Raw genomic sequence first — 25,236 nt, 5'->3', positions numbered from 1 at the left:
AATGTTAAATTACATTGAACTCAATTTTGTAATGTTTTAATGAACCGATTAATTGATTTGAATGCACACAAATAAAAAAGGTTTATTGCAGTTAAGGCAACACAATGTGATTTAGTTCGATGAACATGGATTTAGTTGTGATCGCTTGAGAAATTTGAGTAAAATCTACTATATGTATTTGAGTTACAACAACAAATGTTATTAATTTGAAATAACTTAAAGATAACATGTACATTAAGATTAAATAAATTATCCAGATCTAGATAAAGATATTTCGTGCAACTGCTAAAATTAATAAAATTGGGTTAACTCAACAAAACATTTTTTCAGTGCACTTGCAGCTTTTGTTGTGTGGACTCTTTCAACTCATCTTTTGATATGCAAGAGCTTGAATTTTTTATTTAATTTCAGATATAATCTTAAACATTGTCTTGCCCTTGCATCTCTACTCTCCTACTGCTTTATACAAAATAATACCCTGTCCTCAAAATATCAGAGGAAAAAAAGTTATTGCTGGCCTACTGGACCATTTTCAGTCTGGAAACGAGACTAGACTCTCACCCAACCAAAAATTTTGAAAGACTACTGGGAACACAACAAGATGAATACATTTTTGATGGGTTAGTGATGCAAAGGCTAGGAAGCATGGGATTCTCTTATTAACAGTACAGCCCTTCACTCTCCATTTCTTCTATTCCCCCATTAAATATTTCTTTCCTTACCCCAGGGGTCTGCAACCTTTACTTTTAAAGGAGCCATTTTTCCTCATCTCAACTGTTATAAAGTCATTCCACAGCCAAAAAAAAACTACTTTACCTTCACAATAAAGACAATGTAAAAATTCTGTACCTCGTTAAAATAAATTGAATAATTATCTAAACAAGATGTTTTTTAAAAAAAAAAAATGCTTGACATTATAGAACTAAATCTGTATTTTCTTCCAGATTTGTCTTTGTGCAGATTTATTTATCTTTGTCATTTTAAAACTTGAGGTTTTAAGGTTAGATATGAAACATGCTTAGTTTAACAAACTGTTAAATCCTGATTTTATTTAGTCCCAGTGTCGTTTACTACCAATACCCTCTGTAAGAATAATAAAAAAATCTTTATTTCAATATATTTAAAGCAAGGCGACTGTAAAGGAGTCTAAAAAGCCGCAGGTTGCAAGCCCCTATACCCCCCGTTAAGATTTGCGGTTTCTCCACTCCAGTCCAGTTGCTGGCGGTAACGCGCCTTTAAGCCAGTTTGCCAAGTAAACATCAGAGGAGGAGAAGAAGAAGTGTCTCATCTGTGTGACGGTGCTAGTTGCGGACACGGCATAACATCAACAAAAAAAGATGGTGTACGTGTCAAATGGTAAGTTGTTCTTCGTTTTATTCAATATATATCAATCTTTAGAGTAACTGACTCCGTATAGAGTTATTTTACTTTACTATCCGACATTTTAGTCAAACTGACACATGTCGACTGAAGTATGTTTACTCACGAGAGCTAAGCCTTTGGGTATACACGTAGCTAGCATATTAGCAAGTAGCAAGAGGAGTTGCCTCATTAACGCGTCTTTGGAAAGATGACGGTGTTTTTTGTGGGTCGCTCATCAATTCTACGGGTGTTCTGAATTTTAGGCACAAATCCATCGATCAGTTGTTATTTTTACAGTGAACCAATCGCAACAGATGTAACCTCAAATGCTTTCCAAAAACAGATCAGAACCCACAAATATAGTGTTAACAAAGACGAAACAGTCAGGACAAGATGAGGAGTTTTACCACATTTTTACTCTAATTAGTTGAACACTTTGCAGAAAAGAAGGTAATGTAACACCTGTCTTTCCTAAAAACCCCAGATGGTCTATTATCTAACAACTGACATGTTTATTATAGCTCTATGATGCCTCACAAAAGCAGCTAGGGCAATGGTAAACACAATTTTCTTGTTTTCTACTTCTATTGGGTTGTACGGTCAAAGGTACTGGTAAATACCATTTTTTTCCACTAACTTTTTAACAATAGATTTATTGATAGAGAAAACCCAAACTTGTCCATCTTTCCTCTTCGTATTCCTGTTTTGCCAACCACCTCTTCTTCTCCAGGTCAGGTCTGCGACAGCAGGATGCAGTCACCATGGCGGCTCTCCTTACTGGTCGATCTCTTCTGGGGAGCAGTTGAATTTATCGGTCTTTTGTAAGTTGTCAGCAGTCACACAGACTAGTGCTGAATTTGTAAATCATACTTTAAACTCATATTTTTTAGTTATAACAGCAGTTTGTCTGTTAAGGTAACTCTGCAGTGACAGTATATTAAACCAAACCATTACACTGTTTACAATAGGAGGGGTGAACTTCTGTATAAATACCATATTCAGTTGTTCTCGTCTCAGTGTGCTTATCTTATGGGCTGGGATTTGTGCCACTAAAAACTGAATTTGATATATTTAATTTGAAAGGCGTGATCTTCAATCAAATTTAATGTTTCAAAATTGAATTTGTTTGCACATTTTTGGATTAAATAAATAATAAATTTTTGTTCTTTTATTGATATATTTTAGTAGACAGCAGCACAGGGTAATGCCTTACGTCGTATATCTATGTTTGCCTTATCTGAATTTTAAAAGAAAATCTCAGTTCCTTTCACTCCTCTGTCATCTAAGCTGTCTAACTGTGACTAAAATGCTGAGTCATCCTTTAAGGCATTTCCCATGACATCACCATGACGACCACACTCAAACTGTCTGTCTGTTTGTCTTGATGTCGCCCCATAACATTTATGTAGGCTTTTCAAATTTCTTTCTTTGTCTGTCTCCGATATTCTGTACCTTCTCCTTCTTTTATCTTCAATTATTTAAGTTTTTAGAGCTTTGAGATGACTTTAAGTTATTTATTCACTGTTATTTAACCTCTTTCTGTCATTAGGCTAAATGTTTTTCCTCTGTGTTTGTTTACCTCATCTGTCCTGTGACTCAGTCAGATTTTCTTTGTCATTGACCTATAGTGATTCTTTTTACATAGATTTATAATTTCCTCTTTTTTTAAAATTATTTCTCTTTCCTTCTTTACATCCATCTGTCTGTCTATCTGTCCTTTAAGCAGTTTGATTTCGTCATACTTTGGTGATGTGAATAGTTTTACATTAGCTTCAACAATTACGAGGTTTTCAAATATTTCTTGATGTCTATTGATTTAGTTCCTCATTAATTCTCGAAAGTATTTTGATAGTTGATTGAAGCACTTTTAACATCTTAGTCCTATATCTTTCCTCTGTGTAATCTAAGACTCTCTGCATGCTTTTATGGCCAGGGGTTTCTTCCCATTTTCAGCAGTACGGTCAGACGTTTCAGCAGAGCTGAGCTGTTCATTGAGCCGTGTGTCGCTGTCTCTCGTCCTTTACCACACTAAAATGTTTTGAAACACAAACACAAGCAAATTTATTGAAATTTAACTTATTAAACATCACTGAACTCTAAGTTTTTCTTAAGAATTATTTCTGGCCCTGTGAGTCATTTTGCTCAGCATGCCAGCCCCTGTGTAACTGTTTCAGTCTCTTTCTCTTTTATTCAGTCACAACCTGATTTTTCTTCTGTTTTCAGTCTTTTCTTTACTACTTCAGCCACCTTTTCATCTCCACTTTCTTTTTGTCCTTTTCTAGTTTTAAGACGATCATTAACCCTGACATGACCAAGGGTGGAAACTATGGTTCGTCACGCTTCAGTGATGGCAGAGGGTAAGTCCCTGAAATTCTGCACATGTAAATGAAGGTGGGTTGTGTTGATTTAAAAAAAAAAGGAGCCTGTATGTAGCTGAAAATTGCACAGACATCCTATCAAATGTGGAAACTTTAAAGGGGATTGGTTCCAAAAATAACTTGCTTGTGTTGAATTTAATGTCAGTGATGTATTACAGACAAACTGGGAAACTGTAAATAAAAGATTATAAAAGGTTCAAAGAATACACTTAGTGGAACATCTCATTATAAACTGGCCTAACAGGCAATAGGTTAGCAACACAAGAGAAGCTATGTTTTACTGTAGAAAAGATGAGGAGAGTCTGTGACTCTTAAAAGAAAGCTAAGCTGTTAAATATTTCACCAGTTATGTTGAACTTTCATTATGTGAAATTTTAATGAATCGGATAAATTCATGGTCTACAGTAGAAAACACCATCATAAGATTTGGAGAACCAAAAATTTAAAAATCACTATTGGGGGTCTAGTGATTTTGGAGCCCTTGAGCCCCGTTTCCACCAAGCAGTCTGGTATGGATCAGCCAATTTGGTTTGGATGCTAAGGATCGGCTATGTAATAGTGTGACGGAAGAGCAGCCTGGAAACACCATAAAATGCGTGCCATACTGAACTGCTTGGTGGAAACTGGGCTTTCGACGGGGCTTCATTAAAATCAGACCTCTCCGTTTCAGACAGGGAAAACATTGGCTGTGATGTGGCACGTTATTTACAGACTGTGTGTTTGCTATGGGAGTTGCTCCTGTCAGCCCAGACATGTGGTCTGAGCAGTTCACTGTTGGTTTTATCTGATGTTAAAATACACAGTTCATCTTGTATCCTGTGTGTGCTGGTAGGACTTAAGTCAGTGGTTATTGTTTTTCAGCAGTTAAGTTTAGGTTTTACCTTTACCCAAAACCCACCTCATATTGAACCATATCTCAACTGCAATCACAAGTTTTCTTGCTTATTTACTTTGATAAAAGTCATTGTATTTGTTGCGTATTGGTAGAACTTAAAGAAATTTGTTGAAATTTGTTACCGTCAAATTCTGTCAATGTTGGCATGCTGTGCTGTTTCAAATTTAAAATGTCCAAATTAACTTTAACCAAGGGGAAATGGCAGACTAAACCAGAGTGTCTGTTCTGCTGTGAGTCTAGCTTGTGCCAATGAGACTGTAAATCTCAGGTCATTTCCACCGCATCGTTTTCTTTCTGCCATGAATTTATATGGCTTCCAGAAAATACTTTTAGAATATATAACAGACTGAATTAAAAATCTGATCATATTCCACTCTCTATGTCTGTGTGGATGAGCCACATACCCATTAATCTTTCATTTAAACCTACTCCCTCAGAGCTGGATGAGTTTACAGCAGAGATGAACGGATATGTTTTTCTCAGGGCTGATGCCAATTATTAATAGCCAAGGAAGCCGATAACCGACATTAGGAGCCGATATTCGTTTTCAGTAAAAGTGAAAATATTGGTGGCAAAATTTTGAATAATACAAATTCCAACACTAAAGGAGCTGTGAGGAGATTCAAAGTGATCTTGAAAAAGTCTCCCTTCTAGATATGTTCCTGACCGTAATCCACACTTTAAAATGAGACTATTCAGTATCAAATTAACACAGATTTAAGCTGATTCCTTAGCGGCCATTGGATAAAAAAAAAGGCTGAAGCCGATATACCTGAAAATGTCAAATATCGGCAGAGATGAGCCAATAATTGGTCTACCCCTGTTTTACCACAGTTGTTTATCAGCAACAACTGAAATAGATTTAATTAGTGAGATGTGTTGAGCCTACAACTTTTAAATATGTCACATGGGCCAAAGTGACAAAACATCCCATCATCTGTTTCTTCCCTTTCTTTCTTTAGTCCTCCAGGTCCTCCAGGTGGCAGAAGACATATCGGAAGAATAAACCATGGTGGAGGTCCAAGTGCACCACCAATGGGTGGAGGAGGATGAGGAAGGTAATTATGTTTCACCTTCAACATTGCAGAAAGATAAGCTCCTTAATGACCTGTCAGACCTTTTATCATGACGACAGATTAAAATTTGAAACTATAAAGACCAACCACGTTCTTTATTTTAATTATCTACCAGCTGTACTATTCTATAAGAAGCCATTAAAAATACATTAACCCTGTACAAACGTCGTCTCTCTTCAGGTAAACGCCTACACTGGATGTAGGCCTGGGCTAGCACAGTGTCATTTCACTGAGGACACAGAGAGAAAGACTGTGCTCCAGCCCCTCCTCACCTGCTACTGCTGTCTCCAAACAGCTTCTTGACGCCTTTTTGGGAATTCCTTCATAGAGGAACCAGAAAGGCTGATACTGCAGCTACGTACATCACCTTTCTTTTTCACTGCTTCTACTTTTTTTCTCCTCCACTGATCATCGGTCTCTGATTGATGCTTCAGATTCTTAAACCTGCTGTTATACACAATTAAGGTAGTTTGTTTTGTGTTGTTTGATTAAAAAAATCCTGCTCTATAATGAGTTTGTTTTATTTCACTCTTTTGAATGCTATTGCTCTAAGAAGCTGGTAATACTGGGTAAAACTAAGTTTGAGTGGCCAAAAGATTGGAACCAACTTCAAGTTTCACAATGTCTTTCTGAGAAAACAGCAGGAGTTATCAGTATTTTTAATGTATTTAATGCATGATTAGACTTTGCTTTTGTTAATATTCTGGGTCTTGTGCAGAAGGACCAGTATCACTTCATCCTCCAGCATCATGCAGTTTTCCATCTGGACTGAGACCTGTGATTCTGATGAAGAGTCTGATTCATCTGGGTTAAGCTTCTTTTCAGAATCCTCAACCACAACACACACATCTTTGTACAAAACAATCATATCATGATGAGGAAATATAGAGAATACAATATAAACAATCAAAGAACCAATCTTTGAAAAACATTTGTAGTTTTAAGCAGTGTGAAATGTTAAAAATGAGATTTTTGCTGGACACACATTCAGGAACATTTTAACAACAAAGGTATTTGGGAATTGTTGTTGTAGCCCTCTCCCCGTGCATGCGTGGGTTCTCTCCGGGTACTCCGGCTTCCACCCACAGTCCAAAAACATGCAGGTTAATTGGTCACACCAAATTGTCCCTAGGTGTGAGTGTGTGCGTGCATGGTTGTCTGTCTATGTGTCAGCCCTGCGATTGACTGGCGACCAGTCCAGGGTGTACCCTGCCTCTCGCCCAATGATTGCTGGGATAGGCTCCAGCCACCCGCGACCCTAAACAGGATAAGCGGTATAGAAAATGGATGGATGGATGGATGTTGTAGCCCTGTAAGCAAAGAGGAGGTCTCAAGACTTGAAGAGGAAAAGGTGGCTTTGCTTCATGAGGTGGAGAAACTGAAAGGAGACCTACCAAGTTCATGTTTAGGGCCCTTGTGGTTATGAAGATATCCAGCATCTATTGTACACATGTAGTCTGACTTAGGAAACCTGTAAATTGGTCTGAAATTGCTCGTAAAATTCAACTTGACAACCACCCTTTAAATTAACCCGTGGGTCCCCTCTAACTAAAAAAAGGTGAACAGGTTTTACCCTGACATGTCCACAAAAGTCTTAACGGAAGCACTTTTCTGAATTGTTCCCCTGACTATTATGTGCATCTGCAACAATGTCTTATCAAGAGAATGTTTCAGACAGTTGAGCAACTTAAGGTGGAGAGAGTAAAGAGGCTCAGGTGATGTCTCAAACTGGTTAGTGAAATATATATCAGCCCATTAATACTTGTTAGACAAACAATTTTATCATGAGAAGAAGTGTGATGCATTCAAGGAGGCTTCAGGGTGTGAGGGAAGTTTAAACATATTGATTTCAATGAATTCAGAGAGAACAGGTGAGGGCTGATGTTTATAGTTTCAAGTGACAGCTTCAGATAGTTCAGACTCAGAATCCAACTGAGTCAGACCTGGATCCTAGAGAACCTTTACTCTGCAGGGAGCAAAATGTGTACACATCTTTAAGGACAGGTACAAACTGTCACACGTGAAAGAAGAGGAGAGATTTATTTTTTCTTCATTTATAAAAACATGTCAGAGTTTGTCTTAGTCAGAAAATATTTCACTGAAACACTCTCATCTGTTTCACCTGAACCTTAGCTCTGTGCTGATTTAATTCCTCTGGTGGTCTGTTCATCAAACTCCCCATTTCCTTAAAGAGAAATATTACTGAGTAAGTGAAATCATTTAATACCTGAACTGAGAGAGAGATGAGAGCAGAGTTTAAAACATACCTGGTTTCCATCTTCTGTTTCTTCTTTTCTTTTTCCTGAAATTAAAGATAAATAATAAAAACGGAGTCAAACAGAAACATCTATAAATAAAACATGATCATATTTTTACTGTCACAGAGTGAACCCTTACCTCTGATTAGAAATCTGTGTATCTTCTTTCTATAACACCACACTGATACACACAGAGCAGCTAAAAAAAGCAGAGCTCCACCAACAAAAACCCAGATGATCACTTTGGTCCAGTCTGGTTCCAGCTCCCCACACTCAGCATCCTGTGATCCAGTTCCTGGTCTCAGCAGCTGCTGATTGGATGGATCACATCTGTAATGATAGAGGGACATTTGTCAGAGGAACATCTGTAGGATCTGATGAAGTCTCTGCTGCTGCTGGAAGAAGAATTCAGGTGTGTCCATGTCTGATGAGAAGCTTCACTCACTCTGTGTGTTTCTGACAAGACGTAAACGTGCCGTCAGAAAATGTTCCCTCAGAGCAGGGAGAGCACTCAGAGTCTGACACTGAGCTTCCTGAAAAAACACACAGAGAGGGAGAGATTAGATTTTTAAACTTAGCTTTATTTGCTGCTCTTACACAATTGACATACACTGTTAAAAAAATGTAATTTTACAGTAAATTGTCTGTAATATTAAACAGATTTTCCTGTTTTCTTATTAAAAAAACCCAAAATGCTAGTAGATTTACAGATATTTTACGAATTTTACGGAGTCAAAAAAAAAATTATACAGTTAATAAACCTTGATTTCAAAGTATTTTTTCTGTTTTTCTCAAAAATTTTTACAAAACTGTAAAATTACAGAAATTATCTGTAAAATGACATCCTGGACGGTTTTTTAGGTATTATGCCAGCTGAACACTGTACTCTCCTCACTCATGGTTGCAATTCACTGTTAAAAAAATGTAAAAAATAGTTAAAAAAAAAAAAAATGTAAAAAAATATGGTAAAAGAACTGGCATCAAAGTTTCCAGACAAATACCGTAAAATTACAGTCAAACGCTGTAACACATAACTACATTAAAAACACTGTAAGAAGACAGGAAGTAATTGTTTTTTGATCAGAGACCAATTTTAAAAACCCAAAAAACCTCCAAACGGAACACACTGCCTTTCTCCTAAAAACACTTTCCTCTCATGCATCACTGGTCATTTTGTCCTCCATCAGTTTTTGTCCTAAATTTTACTATTTTCCTTTTATTTCACAGCAAAGTAATTTTTATTGTGACAGTGCTTGTAACCATGAGTGAGGAGGACACACTGTGGATATGAGACTCTGCTACACACGGTGCATGACATATTTGTGCTCCTCTGTGCGAACGGGCCAAGGAGCCCGGGCCAAGGAGCCCGGGCCAAGGAGCCCGGGCCAAGGAGCCCGGGCCAAGGAGCCCGGGCCAAGGAGCCCGGGCCAAGGAGCCCGGGCCAAGGAGCCCGGGCCAAGGAGCCCGGGCCAAGGAGCCCGGGCCAAGGAGCCCGGGCCAAGGAGCCCGGGCCAAGGAGCCCGGGCCAAGGAGCCCGGGCCAAGGAGCCCGGGCCAAGGAGCCCGGGCCAAGGAGCCCGGGCCAAGGAGCGGACCAGCTGTTGGGGCCAGTGGAATGGACTGGTCATCTGGTGCCCAGTGGTGTGGACTGGCTGTCTGCACCCCCCCAGGAGGCGACCAGCTTTCTGTGCCCCATGGAGTGGACTGGCTGTCTGTGCTCCATTGTGCAGACGCTGTACCCAGTGATTTTTACCTTGTGTTTTGTTTTTAATAAACAAAATGTGCTGATGGTCTTTGCTATGTTGGTCAGTTTTTAATAACAATGTTATTTAAATTACTCAGCCAGTCCATGCAGTGTTGCAGAGGCAGCTTTTTCCCTTAATGCAATACTTATATGTTCAGCACAGTCATATATCCTCTGTGTGCCCTCCTTACTAACGGTTATGAAACACCATCACAACAAAAAGTATTTTGCTGTAAAATAACAGTAATTTTCTGCAGAACTCTTTGCATTGTCACTATATTGAAGGTGTTTGACTGTGATAATTTAGGAAAAATCTTGATAAAAATAATGGTATTTTCTATAAAATTACATAATAATACTGTAAATCTGCAGACATTTATCTTTAGTTTTACTTACGGAGTTAGTTTTTATACATAACAAATTTGTTGTTGAACAAAGATAGTATTTTCACAGGAAATTGATTTGACTGTTTCCAAGAATAAATAAATTATACCATAAAATTACAGAGGTTAACACTAAAGAAATCTGATTTGAATGTGTTTTGACTGAATTTATATGTTATTTTACAGTAATACTGTGTTTTAATTTGTTTTGACGGTAAAATCTAGTCCATGTTCTAACAGTTATTTAATGTACTTCCATGTTTTTACAGCGTCTGACTGTAATTCTACGATATTTGGAAACTTTGCTGCCAGTGCTTTTACCGTCTTTTTACAGATTTTTTTAACAGTTTAAATAAATCAGTTCAACTCTAAATTCTTATTTCAACAAACATCCAGTTGAAATATTGACTAAATAAATAAAAACGTCATATTTTTAGCACATTACCAAACTTCAGGTCATCATCTGCCACATCTCACAACACGCCACATGGTCCTGCAAGAGTCCAGGTCTCCTAACTGTTGATCCTAGACCTGATGAAACCCCCCTCCACCTTCCTCCTCCGGCTCACATACACCCCAAGCTTAGCTTAGCACAAAGTTTAGCAGCTGACTCTTCTTTTTATTTTGATGGGTAGGCCGATATATCGGCCGGCCGATATATCGGGCCGATAGTTGGACATTTGTCTCTATCGGCCATCGACCGTATTTTGATATTTTGCAATTTTTAAACAGGCACAAAAAAGATGAGCACCTAAAACTTGTGGAACCACTTGGATACATTACATACTTTTGTTCAAATTATATTAATAAGTTTAAATTTCTTTTTTGACATTTTAAGAAGAGTGTGAATGTTTACTACTGCTTGTTACATTGTGTGTTTACTCAGACAAAATATTTCATTGTTTTGAAAGCTGAATAAATGTTCAGAGGACTGGACACGACTTGTTGTAATAGATTTCTTTTAGTTGCTCAGAAATTGCTGCGTTTCACCAAAATGTGATAAATATATATATTCATTTAACAATCGGCCTGAATATCAAATTGGAAAAATCGGCTATGCATATCGGCATCGGCTGCCCAAATTTGGAAAGCATCGGCATCGGCATCGGCCCCCAAAAAACCCATATCGGTCGACCTCTATTTAAAACCATAGACAAAAACCGCTCTGGTAAAAAATTCAGTGAAAGCAGTAAAAGGACTTTTTAAAAACTGGAACTGAGCAGAAAAACTGGAACATTCAGTGAAACAGTGAGAAACTGTTTGTCTCTCAGCACAGAACGGACAGAGATCATTAGCAGCAGGATTTAGCACACAGGTAAAAGAGTTCACTGCCATTATCCATTGGAGGATCCTCCACTGAAGGTCTCCATGTCTCTTTGTTAGGGGGGGAGGGGGGGGGGGGGTTATACAGTGACTCCTCCATGAAGTGTCTGTACGTCTGTTTAGTTTGTCTCTGATCAGTGTTTTTACGAACAGGCGATAAAAAGCTCCTCTCTGAGGCGTCCTGCAGAGAGGCTGGAGAACAGCGGGCAAGAAGGAGACATGAACACTCCTTCAGGTCCATGCTCAGCTGGATGGAGGACAGGGGTCCTGTGGGTAGGTTTTACTGGAGGAGAAGTTGTCCAGCATCAGGAGTTCAGCTGAATTTTCTTTCAGTGATTAATGAAATACATTCTATTCTATTCTATTCTATTCTATTCTATTCTATTCTATTCTATTCTATTCTATTCTGTTGGATTAAATATCAACACTGAATGAATCTGAAAAACATCCAGAGATCATTTCTTTCCTGGAGGTCACTGACTGTTCATCTTCTAAAGTCTGTTTTTAACTCACCTCTCAGACTGATGTAATGTCCTGGATCACAGCTCCTGTGTCTCTGAGCAGCACCACAGCCGTCCTCTGTGGGCTCCGTGCAGAAAAACCCCTCCAGAGGTTCACAGACTGCATCTGATGTCCGCGTGCATGACCTTTTTATCTTCAAACCAGCAGCTGAGGACACAGAGAAAGACCAGACTCACAGACCTCCTCAGGTTTTAGTGTTCAAAGGACTAAACTGGGACATGCTGGACTTCAGTCTGAGCCTCTTTAATTTCTATGAGACGTGAAGCTGGTTTCTTCAGACTGTGGTTTCATCTGGATGAGGGACTGAAGGCTTTGACTTCAGGAAGTCAGCCTGGAGCTTTGATTTGATGAGTCAGTAAAATCAGCTTTAGTGTGAAGTGTCAGTGAGGAGAGGTTTGTTCTGACATTAGTGATGAAAACAGAGAAACAGACGTTTACCTTCTTCACACACTGAGCAGTGGAAACAAGACCTGAGTCCATTCAGTTTATTCATGAAGGTTCCCTCTGAGCACGGTTTACAGGACGTGGACTTTTCCCCCTCACAGTCGGTCTTTACTCGATGACCTGTTAAAAATCAACAAACTTAATTTCATTCCCTGAAAGCTGTGACAGTCAAGACCTGATCCAGGATCTTGATGAAAACAAAGACTAAAGTGTGTCTGAGGCTGCAGAGCAGAAAGATGGAGGCCATCAGTTAGTGAGAGTGAGCGCTGATGGAGGAGAGTGATCAGAGATCAGTGATCAGACTGTCAGCTGGTTACTCAGGATGAGCTTAGAAACCAAAGTCCTCCTGAGGGTCTTTAGCTGCTGCTGGCATTAGCTGAGTGAGTTTCTGTCCCCTTCAGATCCAGGAACAAAGAGAAAAGTGTCAAAGAGTGATCAGATGGAGCAGGTGCTCTGCAGCCTGCAGTCAGGAACATTTTCTGTCTTTAAACTGCTTCATGCTCTTTGTAGAGCTCTCAGTGTGTCAACATTATTCACATAAAGACATGAAGACCTCTTCAACTGTTCATCAACTTCCTAAAGCAGGGGTGGGCAATTAATTTTTACCAGGGGCCACATGAGGAACCTGAATTGTGTCAGAGGGCCACCAACTTTCTTCCATCGTAAAATGCTCTGAAATTAATATTTTGAATAGTCGGAACTGATTATCAGAAGAATAAAGCACTCTGTAAATGTTTATATTAGGTGATGTAAAAATGTGGTGTATAGGTCAAGTAGAAATAAAAACAGTTATTGAATCCTAAAATGAAAGAGAAAATGTCTTAAGTTTTCGTCGTTGTCAATATCTGTCATACATGAACTCACTTTTACCGATGGAGAGTGCTGGCAGACTGCCAACACTCCTGAATATGGAGGGAGTCTCCCATTTTTTAAGCCCTTTCTCCAGCTGTTCTCCTGGCTTGTGATTTCTCCTGATAGTCCCCAAAATTTAAGTATGCTTCTGTGAACTCTAATATTATACTAAGTCAAATCAAGTCCCGTGCTTGGGCATTATATCGAAAACTCAGAAACCATCCACCCCCCTCTCTTAGTTGGTTTGATCCAGAGATGCTGCAGTAGACCTCAGAGACGGAGACAGATAACGGTGCAGCACTTGTTGATGAAGACTTTATCAGAGCTTTAGCTGTTTCCTTTCTTTTTGGAGAACTTTGACATGACATGTCGTGAGTTAGACTAACGTAGCTCTGCTCTAACGCAGCATCCTCTCCAATCAGGAAAGAGCAGCGTGAATTTTATAGTGAGAAGGCTGACTCTAAAATAGTGAAACGCGTATCGTTGTACTGAAGAGAGTGCCGTCGCATACATGCGCTGCGCGTGTACGCGACGGCACTCTCTTCAGAACAGCAGAGTTCAGGTGGAGGAGACTGACTGAGCCAGTGAAAGAGGGAGAATTCAATCCACAATGTCTTGTTCAGTGGTTGTGATAGATGGAGTATTAAGACATATGCACCGGCACGAGTTTTATGTTTATGTTTATGATTGGCCTCACGCGGGCCGGACAGGGACGTACAAAGGGCCGGATGTGGCCCGCGGGCCGTAGTTTGCCCAGGTCTGTCCTAAAGGCTGTCTGCTGCAGAGTGTGATGCTTCCCCCTAGAGACAGGCTGTTGTTACTGCAGCTCAGTGTTTTCAGTCAGAAGTGTCAGTAAATTAGAGCTCAGCATCTTCTGAATCAGAGCGTGGATGGTCTGATAGAAACACTGAGACAAACTGAACTGACTCAGACTGACAGCTCACATTACTCTACAGGCAACAAGACTTTAGAGACCTCTAATAAGTTAATTAGTAAGGAATTAACACATTAATAATGGATCTTACCAACACCACACATGGGACAGCACTCATTTCCAACCTGATACTCTGTTCGATGACAGGTTTGACCTGAGGAGGCTTTGATCAGAATCACCTGTTGAGACACAGAGACAGAGAGAGATCAGGATCAGTGTGAAGGGATTTCCTACATGTTCACAACAAATCTCTAAAGTTTGGATCTTTAGTGTCAGTCTGTTCTGAAACATGTTTAGGAGAATGATGCTGAATTTCCATTCTTTGTTTGTCCCTCCTGACACACCATCATATGACTGAATAGGAACCTGTAAAGCAGCAGGTCTGTTGGAACCAGATGATGGTTCAGATGATGCTGAGATAGCTTTGAGTGGTGAAGAAGAAGAAGAAGAAGAAGAAGAAGAAGAAGAAGAAGAAGAAGAAGAAGAAGAAGAAGAAGAAGAAGAAGAAGTCATCAAAACATGCGGAGAGGAGAAGTCACTTTACCATCAGCAGGAACCAAAGCTTCATTCTGGACTTCTTTCTAGACTTCATGATCAGAGTTCTGTTCAGGAGACGTCATCTCACTGAGATTTAAACCAGGAGAGAAACCAAATCACAGGAGGGCGACTCCATCTGGAGACAGAGAGAAGAACACAGAGACCAGACACAGATCAGAGAAATGCTCTCCTTCACTTCATCCTGTCTTTGAGCTGTTGGTGATTTATGAGTTTAAAGCAGTGTTTCTCTTTTTTTTTTTTCAGACCAAAGACCACTTATCCCCCCAGAAAAATCTGACAGACCACCAGGCTAAGTAGCCCCAGAACAACACCCCAGAGAATGAAGTGATGATATAAACTAGTGCTGCACGATTTGGGGAAAAGGTGCGATTTGCGATTAGGTGGACAATATTGCGATTGCGATTGTGCTTGCGATTTAATAACAAAAGTTGTGTCATGATGAGTCTACAGACTTGCTTGGTTATCATGGAGAAAAATCTGAATTGCATGTGCTGACATTGCAATTGCGATTGCGATAATCGTGCAGCCCTAATATAAACTCACATCATACATATTACAAATAACTAAGGCTGCAACTAACAAATATTTTGACAATTTATTAATCTGCCAATTATTTTTTTGATTAAAAACGTACATCTCATTTCTTCAATTCCCTTTCTTCAGAACTAGTATTTTACACAATTACAGTGACTACAGAGTAAAAAAGTGCACTCAATCCCTCATGGTTTGTTGTTTTCTTTTAGGATGAGGGGGAAAATAAACTTGAAAATTTGAGTTTAACAACATTACTGATATATATTACTCCATACACTTAAAATTGCCAATTTCTATATACTTCAGTACTTAGATAAAATTAAATTACTCATCATCCTCTATGTCTGAATGCAATATTTTGCCTCAGTACTAACATATATCCAATGTCACACTTAGACTGTGGAGGACCAAAACTGCCAAAATTGTGTGAAAGTAAAAACAAAAATGTTATATATATATATATATATATATATATATATATATATATATATATATATATATATATATATATATATATATATATACATATATATATATATATATATATATATATATATATATATATATATATATATATATATATATATATATATATATATATATATATATTTAAAATAGATATTATATATTTACTTAAAATAGATTTACAACCTTTTTAAATGTAAATGACCCCTGTACACACTCAAATAAAAACTACATAAATCAGGTATTCAGCTCTGAAACTGTTGCGCTTCTTAAATGTGAAAATATGCAGATGATTAAAACAAAGAAATAAAAGGAGGAGTTTAATATTCCATTTAATGAAAGTTGGGAAGGTTGGAGATTGAAAAGATAAACCTGACTGAAAAATCTAGCTAGAAACACTGTCAGCTTAAATATTTATTTACAACAGCAATTTTTCAGTAATAAACTAAGTCACTCTGGAGTACAGTAATACATTTTTTTGAAGTATCAGTCCAAAAATGCGTCGAAGATGAAAGTTACAATGGGCCACAAGTCCTATTTATTAAGAATGATTTGGTTTCTTTAAATGATTTCCAAAGTAAACTTTTTACATATAACTTTGATAAGTGTTAGTTGATTAGGAGGTTTAAATATTGTTCCTTCAGCTCCTCATGTCTGTGACCAGTTTCTCTTCTCCACGTGCGCTTCTCCACGCCAACGCCCACCCCCTCCCCTCCCCTGCTGGGGAGTGTTGCTGGTGAGATCGGTGCAGTGTGAGCTTAAATGAGCTCCATCCGATAAATGTCCTTACTTTTAAAAAGCTATGGGAGTTTTGGCGCTAGTTTGTGACTTAGATCCCGGAATCTGTTTATAATAGAGAGGAAAAAAGAAGCGAGTGAACTTCTTTGTCATGTCAGGTGCGCTGAGCACCGGAAGCTGTCACTGTATGCGAGCCGGGGCTGTAGATGAAAGTCAGAGCGCCTGTCAGCAGTTACGTCAGCTAAAGACTGCGAATGGACCAATAAGCAAACACTGCGTACAGGCAGTGCTCATGGGAGTTGTAGTATCGTAGTTGCAACGTGTGTGTGTGTGTTTGTGTGTGTGTGTGTGTGTGTGTGTGTGTGTGTGTGTGTGTGTGTGTGTGTGTGTGTGTGTGTGTGTGTGTGTGTGTGTGTGTCTTTCTGTGTGTCTGTGTCTTTTACACATCACAGTGACATTCTAACATGCTGCAGTTATAACAGCAACTTTCTGTTGCCCTTGCTCTGAAAAATGTCAATGACTTCACTGAGGCTGACTGGAATTACCCTCTCAATCGCAAGTACAAGAAGCTCAGACTTCCTCTCCTCAGAGCCCAGTTTTGTTTTCGATTCAGTTTGGAGAGTGAACGTTCAGTGGTTGCTGAGACAGAGGATGCTTATTGCTCACTTTAACTTCAGCCATCTGTAAGAATAAACCTTGTAGAAAACGCTAACGCTGCAAACCCTACTCACCGGATCAGTTGATTCTCCCGACCGTCGGCATCAGTTTACAGCCAGGGCGGTGCTTAGCTCAAGGACGTCAGGCCAGGGCAGGTCGTGGATCAAGCTAAATCTTACTTATTTTAATTAAATTTAGGCTATTAATAGAGTATTTTTGGGCAACAGACGTTGAGTGTTTCGAACTGTTCATTCCGTAACCGACAACCTTATGAACCACATCACAGACGGTAGGAGTTCAACATTAACTCGACAAAAACTGATCTTACTGGAGTTTAACACTCATTTTGTTTCTGTTTTTAGAGAAAGTATGCCGAGAGAACAAAATACATACCTTCTGAAACGGAGGCAGCCGACAGTGCAGCAGTGCAGCCTTCGGAAGTTTCTCTGCTCTGCAGCTTTTCCCCTCGTCGTGAAACCGATGGAAATCCCAAATCGGCGTGGTAGTAATGTTAGCGGTTTCAGTATGTATAAGTGACACGTTAGGCAAGCAAATATGGTCAATATCTGGCAGACTACAAGCGCCCCTGCATCGGTTAGTCAGTTTCTCGTAGACAGTCACTTAACTGGGTGAGACAGGATGGGCTGACAAACTTTCCCTTTCACTTTCACTTTCAGTCTTGACCAAAGCTGGATTTAGTTTATGTGTCAACTCATCAGCACTCTGGGAATGCCATTCAGCCTTTATTCTGTAAGTTAACGTCTTTAAACTGACTCAAATAAAACTCTGGTTCCAGCAGGAGCTTCACAGAGATCAGTCCAGGTTTACACTCCCATTTTACCCCAGGGTGAGGGTCTGTAGTTCAATCAGGAGAGACTTACACCAGAAAGGATTATGAACAGGTTTAATGATATAATGTATAATAACAGATTTGGCGGTTAGACCCCATCAACCATGTGAATGATAAATGTACAGGGGAGCAGAACTCGTGACAAATTATGAATATCCCCCCATGGGGCCTAGACACTGGTGGTGGTACAAAGTCTTGAGGAAATGGGACTTGGAGAGCAGATGAAGACCGTAGAGCTGTGAGCTGACAGGTGAGGAAGATCCTGAAGGTGCGTCGGAAGGAGGAGGGATGAGACCTGGAGGTGCATGGGGAGGAGGTGGGACGCGCACAGAGCCTTAAAGACAACTGACAGCAGACGAGGCAAAATTTAAAATTTGACAGCTTCGTGATGATTGGCTAACCAATGAAGCAGGGAAGTTGTGATTGGATAGAAAGAACTGGCACGCCTCCCTCCCAGACAGCTGTTGAGAGAGTGAATGAATGAAAGGAACACCCAGACAGTCTTCCTGACTGAACTTACGCTATAGCTTCATTTGAGAGGCTCCATGTAAAGTACAGATAAGAAATAAGAAAACTAAATGAAAGAAGACACTTATTTTGTGTGTGTGTGTGTGTGTGTGTGTGTGTGTGTGTGTGTGTGTGTGTGTGTGTGTGTGTGTGTGTGTGTGTGTGTGTGTGTGTGTGTGTGTGTGTGCGTGTGTGTTGTTAGTATGCGTGTGTGCGAGAAGTTCTGGGGGAGGATTCTGCTGCAGACTCTGCAGCCTCACACCTCAGCAGCTTCATACCTCCACCTCTACCTAGAATCCCCCCCCTTACTCTGCTCCTTCCACAGTAGAGGACGTGCCCCAGCAGCCGAAACGGTGCAAAACTTGCAAGGCTTCAGGTCCAGATGGTGTCAAGGCGAGTTGAAGGTCTTCAACTGTAAATAGTTAAAATGTTAAACTTCTTGTCTGTGTCGGAAAATGTATGTTATCCGTCTCTTATCTATTATCTGTCTTTTCATTGAAAAAGTATATTTTTATTGGAAAAAAATGTGTATCTGTGCTAGACAACATATTTTAAGCTGACACTTACTGTTCAACCTTCTAGCACAACACTTTCCACAAACCTGGCAAATTCAGCAAATTGCTGATTGCTATCTCCACGCCTGCACCTTCCTGGCAAGATCATATTCAGTACTTTATATACCCGCATTCGGGTGTCCCAAAGCTCAGGATGCTGAGATACCAGATGTATCAGCCTGCCCTTCATGGTTGGACTGTGTGGCAATGTTCAGCTCTGTATCCGCTGGCACTTTTTTTTCTGATCAGGCCTTTCCTGTTGTACTCGCTAAGATGTCGTTGCGGCAAAGCAGCAGGCGCCTCCCTTGCATGGGGGTAGATGATACACAATGAATGGGTTTGCCGCCGACCGCCTGCGCTTGCCGTGTTTGGTGAGTAGGAGGCTTAAAACATGTCTGTAATGTCTGGTTTTGTCCTGTCAGTCATCTACCAATCAGAGCTAACGTAACCTCACTCTTCATTTTATTGATAGACTCTCAAGTTTGAACAGACCACTGCAGAATAACTGCTGACTGTGGGTAGGAATGAACATTCGCACAAACAGTTTAGCTCCTGTGTTAGCCTTTAGCTTGGGCTGTATCTCTCTCCTGTTTATCTTTCTTCTGCTTTTCTGTCCTTTTTCTGTCTGACAGTTGGGCTCTAGTGTCCACCATCACTACAAAATTAAGCAGAGAAAAACACAGATCTCTCTTCTCTCTGCTAAACTTCATTAGCCAGCGGTGGTGTTGTAACAGAGACCTAGACGTGCCGTAAATCAATCCAGTCCTGCTCGACCCAGTATAATCTGATATAGACTCAGATGATCCACAGAGGAGAGAATATCTCATTCTTACTGAAAACAGTTTTTGTTTCAGTGCTGGGATCTTTGAATTTGTAGCTGCTGCTTTAAGACTCAGTGTTTGACTGCACAGAGTGTTGATGGTTGATGGTTCAGTGTCTGCAAGGTTGTTCTACTTCAGTTGTTCTGTGATGAGTCCTTTTCAGAGGACTGGCCATTCTCAGCCTTTCACTTCCTCTTTTAGTCCAACTGTCAGGAATAGATGTTGTTAATGCAAAACCTGACCTGTTGTTCAGGGAAGTCAGGGATCAAATAAGGACTGAGTTCTTGGACATAGGACACAGGGAGCTCTCTGGTCTGCTGACAACATCCTCCAATCAGCTCCAGAGATACTGTGGAGTCCTGGATCATGTCAGGAGACATGATGAAAGTCTGGTCTGGTCTGTCCCTGTGTGTGTGGAACAATAACATAATGTACTCACCCTGTACTGCGCTGTGCTGTACAGTGGCTAAGAAAGAAATAACATTTTGAAGTAACCTGTAATATTGGTGCTAACCTCATTTCAAATTTGGGATTATGACCAGACATATATCCACAAAAAATCCTCACAGCCTCTTAAAGATGACTTTGAAATAACACTAATGGGACAGAATTGTAATGGGGTCAAAAACAGCCTCTGCACTCTATGAAACACAGGCAGCCAACACACTGATCACAAACTGCTTACTCCGTAGAGCTTGACGGCTCACACTGCATGGGACACAGACAGCCAGCCTGTGCCACAGTTGGTACATGTCATGTGGAGCACAGTAGATCTGTGCCTCTCCACATGATCTCAATGGTCTGTAGTGCAATTACTCGCCTCAGTTTTTTTTTTTTTTTTTTTCAGTAACTGTACTTCTCAGGGCTTATGTTGCAGTTCTTGCCAAAAACTTCAGTTTCAGGCTGATTAAACTAAAAAAAAGTATTAGTGCACTTTCTTGTAATTTTTATTTAAACCTTACTGAGAAGACTTGCTTACAAACAACTGGGTTAACAGTGCGGTTTAAAAGACGGTTTACTGTAAAACATAACAATTATTGCCACCGTGAGTGAGAAGTAAACAGTGTTATGTGCTGTCAACACTGTAAAGTAATTCCCTCACTGGTTTAGTTTCACATCAGCATAGAGTTAGAGTCTTTAAAACCAACACCAAGAATTCAACACTTCACTCCAAACTGGCCTAACACTGGAGTTTTAACACTGGGTTTTCACAGCCTTTTGGTGAGCTTTGGTGACAGAAAGAATAAGATCACAGGTAAAACAATCTGAATGGGCTGTGAATAAAACTGTTTGGGCTTTTAAACCTCTGGGTGGAATCTAGTTTCCTGTCAAAGATATGTGGTTTCATTTTCAACATGTTAACAGCTCTAAACCTGTTCATGTTTCTGGAAAGTGTCCTGAGATGAGGTTTGCTTTGATTTAGTACTATTTAGATAAAGATTGATTGATTGAAAGGTCATTTTATTTAACTCCACATGGAGACTCCAGGAATGATCTGGCAACCCCACGGTCGAGGACCCCTGTCTTCACAAGCTGCTGAAGTCTGTAATATGTTGTGCTCTGATACTCAAGTATAAACCAGGAGATATCTGTGTCTTCATCTGACAAATGCTGTGAGATATCAACCACACTGTAAAGTGCAATTATCTACATTTGTTGTTCTAACATATGTTGGAAATGAGGTGTTAGCTGTCTCACCAAAATACCTTCAAATTTGTTCACCTGACTCCTTACTCCTCTCTCCTCTTCCCGTCCAGTTTGTTGATGGGAAAGGATCAGGGGGCATCCTGGTTCTCAGTTTGAGCACAAATTTATTAATATGTCAGAAATACAGTTTCACAGAGATCTCTGGGTTCAGATTTATACAGCCCTGACTACCACAACTTGTGTGGGGATCGGAAATCTGAGCCCCCTTTCCTGTCGCTTGAACCCTTATAAGCTAACAGATAGTACTGAAAAATGTAGGATGAGTCATCTTCTCATTGGCTCTTCAGGTGTTATCTCCTCTATTATTGGCCGCCCTCTATCTCTGTCTGCGATCCGGGACTGGCATTCATCAAGTGGGATGATCAGCTCCCTTTCTTCATCTGCAGAGAAACTCTTAAACACACCTTTCTGTGTTCTCATTATTTATCTTAATCATGTTAACTGAAACATATTCTTAACCTCTATAACACTACATTACTAACTTGAATTTTGAGAGTCACACACACACACACACACACACACACACACACACACACACACACACACACACACACACACACACACACACACACACACACACACACACACACACACACACACACATAAACACACAGTTGATTCTTTTTATTGTTGGACATAAACATTAACTTCACTTGTGGTCGCCCCCAGCCCCCACTGAAGTGTCCAGCAATGCAGATCACCACAATAAGCACATCTGTACAACAAAGTTAGTAAAGCACATTTGTATAATTTTGTTTGTAAAAGAATGCTCACATAAGCTTTATATTCTTTAAGATATGATTTTAGATCAGTCTGACAAATGATTATTGAACTTATGATAGCACATAATTATAAGTTGGCATCATCTCAACTACAAATGATGTTACTTGTAACACTTCTAACAACTGTATAAAACTGTTACTTTTGTCAAGTGTGACACTGTATCGTCAACTAAGTTACCATTGTATTAATCTAAAAAAAACCGTTATTTTAATAAACTTAGAAAGTTGGTAGCTGTAGTGTGAAGCTCAGCATAATTGTGTTGAAAATGATCATGAATTTCAGAAGTTTTGGGGGGAAAAAAAATCAAAACCTTTAACTGTGTAACTCGTGTCATGTCTCGTCTAATATGTTAAGTTCACCTTTTTGTTTCAATAGTTTGTCTTTCACGTTTGTCTTGTCAGGTTTGTTTTTTGTCATGTCTTTCAGTTTTAGGTTACATCATGTCCTGCCCTGGTGTTTTCCCGCCATTGTGATTGTCATCCGTGCGCTCCTCATTGTTTTTTGACCTGTGGCCCTTTACCTCATGTATTTTACTCTGCGTATATCCCCTGTTCTGTGCCAGATTGTCCTGTCATGTCTCACAACTATTGCCTAAGAACCTTTTGCTGCCTTAGTTTTTTGAGTAATATATGTCTTCGTCACACCAGCGAAGCTGTGATTTTGTGTTTATTGTTTTGTTGATTTAATTAAAGAGTTTCTCCTTTTGGAGGTCATGCATCTGGGTTTTCCTCACCAGAATCCTTGTCACTTGGGGGTTTGAATGTATAAAAGGTGTTTTTAAAAAAAAATACATTACAGGTTATCAGTAAACATCTTCCAAAACATCTTCCAAGAACAATGATGTGTTGAATTGTCTGACATTTATCCAAAATTAAAACTTCACAGTTTTTGTCTGCAACACAGTTGACCAGATATTGAGTCGACATCTCAGTTTTTTTTTTTTTAAATGAATAAAAATCTGAAATCAGTCATGCCTCAGCTTGGTAATTACTGACATCAAAATATTTAAGGAAAACTTGGTAAGGATAAATAATGAATGAATGAATGAAAAAATGTTTTTCTTCCAGAATTGTTCAAAATTAAAAAGTCATACCCAGGTGACTGTGAGGTGAATGAGGAGACCAGGTGGAACCCTCAGCAGACATCAGAGAGGTCAGGAAGGAAGCCGAGCGAGCAGAGGTTAAAGATGGATAAATAATCTCCTCATGCTGCCTCTGATGATCCTGGAGGAGACAAACACAGTGTTCATATAAATCCCTACATGAAGGAACCCACCTGCCTCTGTCCTACACGCTGACTGACTCTGACTCACCTGACACCTTTATGTGGACCTTGTCAGTCCTATCATTGTTCAGCTGTTTGCTGCCCCCTGCTGTTACAAAGAGGCACATGCAGAATAACAAATAAGAACTTTAGGTAAAGAAATTAAGCATATGTTAATCAAACAGCTGATAGGCTCAGCAGCTGTTTTATAAAGTTAAATGAAACAAACAAAAAAAAGCTCCCTGAAGTTTACTGCAGTAAGTCAAGTTTATAGAAAAAAAATGGCTCTGTGTGTCATCAATCAGACGGTACTGTGGGAGGGACAGTGAGAGAGTAGTGACTGCAGACAGAGAGGCACAGCTGCATCAGAGCCAAATTAACACAGAGTTAAACTGATTCCTTATAAAAAGAGGACGATATACCTGAAAATGCCAAATATCGGCAGAGATGATTGGTACGGCCAATAATTGGTCTATCCCTGGTTCATCACAGTTATCAATCAGCAATAACTGAAATACATTTAATTAGTGAGATGTGTTGAGCCTACAACTTTTAAATATGTCACATGGGCCAAAGTGACAAAAACATCCCATCATCTGTTTCTTCCCTCTCTTTCCTTAGTCCTCCAGGTCCTCCAGGTGGAAGAAGACATATTGGAAGAATAAACCATGGCGGAGGTCCAAGTGCACCACCAATGGGTGGAGGAGGATGAGGAAGGTACTTCAGTCTTATCAAATCTTAATTCAACATTGCAGAAAGATAGTTTCTTTAATGATCTGTCAGACCTTTTATCATGACGACAGATTAGGGTTTTAAACTATAAAGACCAACCAAGTTCTTTATTTTAATTATCTACCAGCTGTACTATTCTATAAGAAGCCGTTAAAAATACATTAACCCTGTACAAACGTCTCTCTTCAGGTAAACGCCTACACTGGATGTAGGCCTGGGCTAGCACAGTGTCATTTCACTGAGGACACAGAGAGAAAGACTGTGCTCCAGCCCCTCCTCACCTGCTGCTGCTGTCTCCAAACAGCTTCTTGACGCCTTTTTGGGAATTCCTTCATAGAGGAACCAGAAAGACTGATACTGCAGCTATGTACATCACCTTTCTTTTTCACAGCTTCTACTTTTTCCTCCTTCACCGATCACCAGTCTCTAAATGATGCATCAGATTCTGAAACCCGGTGTAATACACAATTAAGGTGGTTTGTTTTGTGTTTTTTGATTTAAAAAATCCTGCTTTATAATGAGTTTGTTTTATTTCACTCTTTTGAATGCTGGTGCTCTGAGTAGCTGGTAAAAGTGGGTAAAAGTAAGTTTGAGTAACTTTGTGTTTACTACAGGCCAAAAGTTTGAAAGCAAAGAGTTATCAGTATTTTTGATGCATTAACTGCATGATTAGAATTTATCTCTATTAGTATTCACCTCTCTCTCAGTTTACCTTCAGATTTAGATTTATGTTACCAGACGGCTGCTGTAAAAGTGTCAACCATAGAAAAGGAGGGCTAAGTTAAGGGTCCAGAAGAGTTGCAATGCAGTGATGTCGGTAAACTTTTTTTTATTTTAATAAATCTGACTCCCCAAAGCTCCACGATAAGCAGTAAGAGCAGAACTGATTGATCAGGA

The 25,236-nt window shown here is 39.6% G+C and overlaps 2 protein-coding genes across 4 annotated transcripts; one reads left to right on the top strand and one right to left on the bottom strand.

Moving 5' to 3' along the window:
* The first annotated feature begins 1,235 nt into the window (after window positions 1–1,235).
* On the top strand, window positions 1,236–24,785 carry selenok (selenoprotein K). 3 transcript variants are annotated; one of them, XM_074682109.1, is made up of 5 exons: window positions 1,236–1,356; window positions 2,093–2,183; window positions 3,645–3,719; window positions 24,229–24,324; window positions 24,529–24,785. In XM_074682109.1, the coding sequence occupies exons 1-4, from the start codon at window positions 1,338–1,340 to the stop codon at window positions 24,317–24,319; spliced, it is 276 nt and encodes a 91-aa protein (XP_074538210.1). In that variant the 5' UTR covers window positions 1,236–1,337; the 3' UTR covers window positions 24,320–24,324; window positions 24,529–24,785. The 3 variants fall into 3 exon arrangements, with proteins under 3 accessions (XP_074538210.1, XP_074538207.1, XP_074538208.1); XM_074682106.1 differs by lacking the exons at window positions 24,229–24,324; window positions 24,529–24,785 and adding an exon at window positions 5,598–5,697; XM_074682107.1 differs by lacking the exons at window positions 24,229–24,324; window positions 24,529–24,785 and adding an exon at window positions 5,598–5,688.
* LOC141799943 (tumor necrosis factor receptor superfamily member 14-like) lies at window positions 7,633–14,825 on the bottom strand. Its single transcript, XM_074682373.1, has 8 exons — window positions 14,715–14,825; window positions 14,262–14,349; window positions 12,379–12,504; window positions 11,932–12,087; window positions 8,415–8,502; window positions 8,109–8,299; window positions 7,939–7,943; window positions 7,633–7,677 (listed from the first exon to the last, which is right to left on the bottom strand). The coding sequence occupies exons 1-8, from the start codon at window positions 14,760–14,762 to the stop codon at window positions 7,633–7,635; spliced, it is 747 nt and encodes a 248-aa protein (XP_074538474.1). The 5' UTR covers window positions 14,763–14,825.
* Window positions 24,786–25,236: the final 451 nt, after the last annotated feature.

This window comes from Halichoeres trimaculatus, unplaced genomic scaffold (genome assembly GCF_033239565.1).
Source record: "Halichoeres trimaculatus isolate MK-OKI-2021-1 unplaced genomic scaffold, fHalTri1.1 fHalTri1_scaffold_11, whole genome shotgun sequence".
In the NCBI taxonomy this organism is placed as follows: Eukaryota; Metazoa; Chordata; class Actinopteri; order Labriformes; family Labridae; genus Halichoeres; species Halichoeres trimaculatus.
This window is presented reverse-complemented; position numbering and strand designations above follow the sequence as displayed.